Source organism: Sinocyclocheilus rhinocerous, unplaced genomic scaffold (assembly GCF_001515625.1).
Source record: "Sinocyclocheilus rhinocerous isolate Xijiao unplaced genomic scaffold, SAMN03320098_v1.1 scaffold317, whole genome shotgun sequence".
NCBI lineage: Eukaryota > Metazoa > Chordata > Actinopteri > Cypriniformes > Cyprinidae > Sinocyclocheilus > Sinocyclocheilus rhinocerous.
This window is the reverse complement of record NW_015633534.1, coordinates 426,307-434,507: the sequence shown is the minus strand read 5'-3', so window position 1 is coordinate 434,507 and position 8,201 is coordinate 426,307. Positions and strand designations below refer to the sequence as shown.

Below are 8,201 nucleotides of genomic sequence, written 5' to 3'. Positions count from 1 at the left end.
TTGAAATTTTTGAACTTGCGCGAAAGACGCGATTGAGGCGAATATCGTGCGTTCCCGGCAAACGCGTCGCGCATTTCGCGTCGCCCGGCGCGAATTCGCCTCTATTCTCGTCTAAAATGCATCTACTCGCGCAAATAATTACATTCGCGTCTGGTGTGAACACACCATTAGGCCCCGATCACACAGAACGCGTTTTTTGCAGTGAGAGGCGCCTTTTTAAAATTGTTTTCGGTTGGCAGTGAGCGTTCAGCGCGCTGTTTATTATGCGCCCTGTGCGCCTCGCGTTTTCGCCGCCTGCTGCGCCTCGCGTTTTTGCAGGAGCGCTCTGAGCGCCTGAAGTTGAAAAAAAAAGCAACTCTGAGCAGAAAAAGCGCCCGACTTCACGTTTTTTTCCATTGTCCAATTGAATGAACGGTGTGGCGGGCCTTTCATTGTGATGACGAAAGTTTACCGTGGCTTAGAAAGTCTGGAGACTGCAATGATGGAGGAGAAATTTTTAGTGTCTGTCGCGTGTTACCCGGAGCTGTATTTTTGAAGGTTTCTGCTAATATGACAGTTTACTTAACAGCAAAACCCAAAGATTTTAGAGCGCTCGCGCTATAATCCTTTGATTAGACCGACAGGACAGCTGATTTGGTGGTTGCCAAGCAACATAAAAAAAACGCAACACACTGCTCTTTTTTAAAAGTCACCAAAAAAGTTTCAGACCTAAAAAACGCGTTCGGTGTGATCGGGGCCTTAAGCTGTAACACTGCACCTGATTTGAAGGGTTGGGAACCAAGAACCATTTATTATTCAACATGAATAATAATAATTAGTGCTGTCAAACGATTAATCGCGATTAATCGCATCCAAAATAAAAGTTTTTGTTTACATAATATATTAGTGTGTACTGTGTATATTTATTATGTATATATAAATACAAACACATGCATGTATATATTTAAAGAAAAATATGTTATGTTTATATATTAAACATATATATAAAATATAATAATATAAATATATAAATGTATATACATGTAAATATTTTCAAAAGATATACTGTATGTGTGTGTATTTATATATACATAATAAATAAACGCAGTACACACACATATATATATAATGGGAAGAAAAACGTTTATTTTGGATGCGATTAATCGCGATTAATCGTTTGACAGCACTAATAATAATAAAAAAAGACAAACCAGAACCTGATTGAGAATGGTTGACACGTTCTGATGTTTCACAGCATAAAGCTGCAGCATTACCTGCGTGTTCATGCTGCTCAGCACGTTCTGAAGAATCTGCATATCCTGCATCTGGATGCATGTTTTCAGCTCCTGCAAATTCAACATTTGACTTAGATTAGATTTTGTTACTAGCTACACTAGTGTTGAAAAGTTGAAAAGAAAAGTATACTTTTATTCAGCAAGGACACATTTAATTGATCAAAAGTGACAGTAAAGACATTTTCATAGTCATAAATTCTATTTCAAATAAATGCTGATCTTTTGAATTTTTAAAGAAAAAAACAATTGTTCAGTGTCCAAAAAAATGAGGCAGCACAACTGTTTTCAGCATTGATAATAATTTCTGAAATGTTTCTTGAGCAGCAAATCAGCATATTAGAATGATTTCTGAAGGATCATGTGACACTGAAGACTGGAGTAATGATGCTGAAAATTCACAGGAATAAATTACATTTTAAAATATATTATGGGCTTCAGAGATTCAATAATCTTTCGTACCGGTGGCAAAGACTCCAAAACCTCGTTGGGGTCGAGGCGACAGCCTGCCGGTGTGTTTTGGTGCACTGTATCCTTTGGGGTTTCTCCTTTTGACTTCATGGTATACTCTTTAACTCTCTGCTTAAAGTCGTTGAGTTCTGTGTGGAAGACGTCCAAGTATCCCTCCTGCCCTGCCTTAAAAAAAGAAAGAAAAAAAGAAGAGCAAACCAGAATAAATATGATTCAAAATGCATTCAGTGCAAATATGAAAGAGGTTTGGATGAATGTGTGAATATGAACTTCAGTTATGTCATGTCTCTCTCTAGTGGTCACTGACATTATTGCATAACACTCACACTCACTCGGACTGACTACACGAAAGGCTGCATTTATCTGATCAAAAATATTGTGAGATATTATTACAATGTAAGAGTTTTTCCATTTTGAACATTTGTAAAGTTTTCCTATTCTTTTTTTCCTATTTTAATGCGTTAAAATGTAATTTTTTTTCCTGTGATAAAAGCTGAATTTTCAGCAACATTACTCGCAATGTTTTCAGTGTCACATGATCCTTCAGAAATCATACTGATATGATGACCTGCTGCTCAAGAAACATTTATTATTATTATTATCAATGTTGAAAACAGTTGTGCTGCTTAATATTTCTGTGGAAATCGCAATACACTACCATTTAAAAGTTGAATAGTAAACTAGTAATAGTGGTACATTTTTTTTCTTTAAAAAAATGAATACAATACATTTATTTTCATTATATTGACATTAATAATGTTACAAAAAAATTATATTTCAATATTCATCTCAGAGAATCCTTAAAATAGCTTCCAAAAATATTACGCAGTAATAACAGTTTTCAACATTGATAATAAGAATCATTATTAATAATTGAGCACCAATAATAATTGATAAGAAATGAGCAGCAAATCAGCCTATTATTATGATTTCTGAAGGATCATGTGACACTGAAGACTGGAGTAATGATGCTGAAAACTCAACCTTGCATGACATGAGTAAATTACATTTTAAAATACATCACAATAGAAAACAGTTATTTTAAATTGTAATATTATTTCACAATATTACTATTTTTATTGTATTTTTGATCAAACAAATGCAGGCTTGGTGAGCCAGGGCTCCAGATGAACATTTGAGAGCAGTGTCCAACAGACAGTGGCGCCAGGAGCAGATCTGGTAGCACTGGGGATGGTGTGTGGGAGTATTAAAAATATAGATCATTTAATCATAAAATTACTATTGTTTTGCATTAATAAGTACAGTTACAAATAATATTACATGTTCATTTCTTGTTTATAGACATTTGACAGTAAAGCACTAAGCTTGAGTTGGGAAGCATACAACATGTACTTTTATTAACAACAGTAACATGTGCAAAATCTAATTCTTACATAGAACATTTATATATTCCACTCTTATTAAATGTACCATTTCTCTTCTATAGTATTATATGGAACTGACCAACTTCAGTGATTATGTGTGATTTAGTCGCAAATTGAAGAAAAGTTTGTTTTTCAAGGCACTTTGTGACTTTTCTTACTTCATACACAAAAAAAGTGTACAACTCGAAAAAAATAAATCTGATTTCTTGATTTTATATTTTATAATGTGATTTTATCATTTCAAAATACAAAGCAAAAAGTAGAAATGAATGACTAATAAGCCAAGAAGTGCTCCTCTGCTGCCATCTACTGGTTATAATGGTTAGTTTATGTATTTTTAAATTTTACATAAGCGTTTGTTTACCACAAAGTATATTTTGGTCATCCCATTAAAAATAACATTCAAATTGGATCATTTTAGAGCTTTAAAGTGCTGGAAATAGTTAAGTCACTGAAAAAAAATTCTCTCTCAAAAGGTTGTACAAACCCGGAAATTAATAATGTAATAACATTTGTCTATTTCTGCCACAACACCATGGTTACAGTTAGCGTTAATACTTCTGGTTTTCTGCCGTACGTCAGCGCTGTTTATAACAGAGAATTCTGAGCAGAATTTGAATGATTCTCACTAGACCCAAAGACTATAGAATACCCAAGAAGTGCTTTGAATGGGGAGAAATGCAACGCTCAATATGGCCGCTCTATCGAACGAAGCCCCGCCTTCTGAGCAAAAGAGCCAATCCCTAATCGGTAAGGTCAGCGCATCCCTGCAGCTGCCGTTAGAAGTCCTGGTTGCTATAGAAACAGTCAGCGTTCCGAGACGTGCGCCTAGGACTGTGCATGCGCTCTGGCTGGTCTAGCCTGAGAAACAAGCTTTTTTAACGCTATTTGAGCGAAATAAACAACATTTACGATACAGTTGTTTTGTCAGATTTCTGGTGATTTCAAATATGAAATTAAATCGTAAGCTTAGTGAACAGTTTTGGAGAATTTGATGTTTCCCCATTCAAAGAGATAGGAGCTGCACTTGCATGCCCGAAAGGCGTTTCAAAGATGGCCGCCGAGTGACATGACTTGCCTTAAAGGGACTTTGCTAGATCTCGCAGCAACCTTATTTATTGGGCGGCAAATTCAAATGCTTCTCACTGGATCTGTGCAGCAACTAGGGCTGTGACGATAAATCGATGCAGAATCGATGCGTGGATGGATTCTGAGATCTTCCGAATGCATCGCGATTCTCTCTGGAATCGCTTCTGAGCTTAGGTTTTAACAGCAGATGGCGCTCTAATCGAGTTTTTATCCGCACACTCAAATGCTCATGAAGAAGAGTGCTGAAGAGCGCTTGTGCGTTCGGCTGAGTCTGTAATTTCACCTCGGCTCAGAATGCTTTTATGACGGCAGATTAATGTAAACACAGCCCACTGTGAACACCCTTGTAATTCGCTTCAACCTTTTCAAATTTTATGAATGATTATTTTAGGTTCAGTGTGTGTAAGGATTTGGAAACAAGCAGAGTACGGCTGTTTCTAAAGCCTGCAGCGCCATCTGCTGTTCAAAACTATGCTCAGAATCGACTCGAGAAAGAATCGCGATGCATTCGGAAAATCTCAGAATTGATGCTGAATCATTTCTCGATTCGCGATGCATCGTTTTATTTTCCCAGCCCTAGCAGCAACAGTGTCGCGGAATCAACTTTGGTTCCCGAGTAAAGCTATTCTGAGCTCAGACAAGTTTGTTTGCGTTGCGGTCCGAGCTGATAAACGGTCCGTGCTACGTTTGAGCTGCGCAGCGCAGACCGGTTTGGATTCGCTTTCGTTTCGTTTGCCGTTTGATGTTTCTCATATTCAACAGAAACGGCAGCGCTTATGAGTTGAACAACACGGTGGTCGGCCAGTGCAACCGCTCACAATATGTAATCGCACCATCTTGAGCCATGTGAGCATTCCTTCAAAAATAAAAAGCCCTTAATTATTCCATACCTTTGACCAGTAGTGTATTTTTGCGAATAACCTTGAGGACTTGCTGTTGTACCTCTCTGGCTGAATAAGTCATGTACAGTGAAAGATGTGTAATGCATTGTCCAAAACACCACTGGGAAAAGCGCAGCAGAGGTTGAAGGTGATGTCTGCACTTACTTTGGCTTTCTGAAAGAACTGACGGAAACAGCCTCGTGGGTCCTGCTGAGTGTTGCGGGCCATTTCCAGAATAAACTGCATGACGACTGACTGATGAGCCACCTGCTCCATTAATGCCTCTTTCTGCAGAAGATCCAGACAATGAGGATCAGTAGTAGGTCATGAAGGCACACGGTACATACTGTAGAAACAGTACAGCTTGTATGCACTCACTTGCTCTGCCTGCAGACGGAAGCACCACAGGATCAGATAATTGGCCGTTTCTTCACAGATGAGATGGTGGTACTCTGCTAGAAAGCGCTGACTATCATCCCACCTCCTCAACATACCTGTCCAATCAGAACAGAGAGGACAACCTCAATTCAGATGAACAATCTCCACTAATAAACACACAAATCAAGCTCCATGACTTACCAAAATGTTTCAAGAGTTCTTCATTACGCTGGACGAAGCTTATGTTCTTATCGTGATCGGATTCATTAGGCCAAGACTGTGAACGGTTTATGATACTCTAGGAAACAATGAGAAACGGGGCATCAGCAATCTACACATGTGCACTTATAATATAATGTGTTAAACAATATGTGTTACAGAATATTTATTTTGTGTAAGCTTATTATCCACTAACAATGAAGTAACTAACGCTTTTGTTGAATAAATAGTTCAGGAATGCCATTTCAAGCTATTTTTGAACAATATCCTGAGTTCCTGACTTATTAATTCACATTCAATATAGGGAAAAGAGTGGCCAGGATAGTCAGCATAATGCTAGTGTTTGGTTTGCAAAAAACATAACTATTAAAAACATTCCGTTTTGAACTAATAGCTGAGTGGAAGTCTCTATTTAAAAAGTTTATACTACCAGAAGATTTTTTACTGTTTTTGAAAGAAGTCTCTGTAATGCATTTATCTGATCAAATATACAGAAAAAAAATGTAATACTGTGAAATATTACTACAATTTAAAACAACATTTTTCTATTTGAATACATTTTAGAATGTAATTTATTCCTGTGATCAAAGCTGAATTTTCAGCATCATTCTCCAGTCTTCAGAGTCACATGATCCTTCAGAAAGTTGCTTTGATGCTTAATTATTATTGGTGCTCAATTATTAATAATGTTTTTATTATTATCAATGTTGAAAACAGATTTGATACTTTTTCCAGAATTCTTTTGATGATTAAAAAGTTCAAAAGAACAGCATTTATTTCACATATGTACATATACATATATAGAAATATTATAAATGTCTCTACTGACATGATCGATTTACTGATCAATTTAATATTTGAGCGCTGAATGAAAAGTAATACTTACTGACCCCATACTTTTGAATGGTAGTGTATATTTAGCTGTTCAAAGGAAAGTAACAAACATAAGTGTATAGATATTAATTTTATTCATATATTTGCTGTTAGCTCCGTTCCAAAACATCACAGGCCTCTAAAGGGGAAATGCTGCTGTGTGTTTTATATTTAGACTCCGAGCTCAGTGCTGAGATCACAGTCACAGTGGTCTGTATCCTGCTCAATGCTCTGATAAATATAAGACTTTTCTAGAGTGCTGATATGAGATACCTTGTCAAACACATCTCGGCTGGCCTCGGGGCACAGAGTGGGGCTCCGTCCCAGCATGGTCTCTTTATGTCTCCACTCCTGTTCGGTCTGCGAGAGCTCCGCGGAGGAGGCCAGGGCTCGGGCGCGCTCCTGCTCCACAGACTCAGAGCTGTGGAGCTCCAAACCGCAGAGCTGGTCCTGCGCCTCGGCCAGCTGCCACTGCGACGCGATCGAGGCCTTCACACAGCGCTGCTGACTCAGGCACAGAGATGCCATGCTCTCCGCACTGGGCTGGGATGGGACACAGAGAGATAACAGTCACAAAGCCTCGAACAAATCATTACAGGCTGCATGGAAGATTCATATGTTTATAAAGAACATTGTTTTGGTTTTGTAACCAGATTCAGTCTTTAATGACAGTGACATTACAAATCTAGTTGCACTGAACTTGTAACCATCAGGGATGCTGATTTTCCCGCTGTTTATAAATATATAAGGATTAGCGCTTTCAAACGATTAATGGCATCCAAAATAAAGGTTTTTGTTTACATAATATGTGTGTGCGTGCACTGTGTAGTGTGTATACTTATTATGTATATATAACTACACACACATACCGTATATATGTTATATACTGTAATGTTGCTGTTTGAGCATAAAAAAGATCTGCAAAGTTACAAAGCTCAAAGTCCACTTCAAAAGGAGATATTTTATTTAACAGAAATCACTTTTCAAAAACTACAACGAACGACTCGTTTGGACTACAACGCATATTTTCCGGGATTTGTGATATCACAAATATCGACGAATGGGACGAGACCGGGTTGAGCTGCACTAGAGAATGCAGCGAGTGTTATCACTATGTCGGAAACACACTAGCTTTCCCAAGGCAGACGAACTTAAGAGTGGTTACAATCATCCGGGTTTAAATCACGCTCAAATTGATTTGATTTTGACGCAATATTTACACTGAAGCTCGCAGACGGCTATGGTAAGGGGCATGACATTTCCCGACCAGGCGCCGAGTGCTGCCAATCACAACACACACTGGCCCAGCTAACCAATCACAGCACATACTGGCCCAGCTAACCAATCACAGCACATACTGGCCCAGCTAACCAATCACAGCACATACTGGCCCAGCTAACCAATCACAGCACAATTCGTATTTCAGAAGGCGGGCCTTCATTTGATACAGGAACTATTTGAGCCGTTCATGCCAGACTGGGGAGAGAGGTGTTGAAATAATGTAAAATATGTGAAAAATAATGTGTTTTTCGAACAACCTAGTATGAGAGCATGTTCTAGTACACCCCCAAAACAAAATCAAGACTTTGTAAAAGAGCACAATAGGACCCCTTTAACAGTATCAATGTATTAAA

The 8,201-nt window shown here is 38.1% G+C and overlaps 1 protein-coding gene across 2 annotated transcripts in view; it reads right to left on the bottom strand.

Annotated features, from left to right (window-relative positions):
* LOC107744243 (hsp90 co-chaperone Cdc37-like 1) overlaps window positions 1–8,201 on the bottom strand; it is a 21,555-nt gene that overhangs the window by 2,967 nt on the left and 10,387 nt on the right. For both annotated transcript variants that reach the window (XM_016557773.1, XM_016557772.1), the window contains exons 2-7: window positions 6,841–7,110; window positions 5,677–5,773; window positions 5,476–5,591; window positions 5,263–5,385; window positions 1,734–1,907; window positions 1,254–1,325 (exon numbers count right to left, since the gene is read on the bottom strand). In XM_016557773.1, coding sequence (XP_016413259.1) covers window positions 1,254–1,325; window positions 1,734–1,907; window positions 5,263–5,385; window positions 5,476–5,591; window positions 5,677–5,773; window positions 6,841–7,095 — 837 coding nt within the window. In that variant the 5' untranslated portion in view covers window positions 7,096–7,110. The remainder of the gene's footprint in view (window positions 1–1,253; window positions 1,326–1,733; window positions 1,908–5,262; window positions 5,386–5,475; window positions 5,592–5,676; window positions 5,774–6,840; window positions 7,111–8,201) is intronic.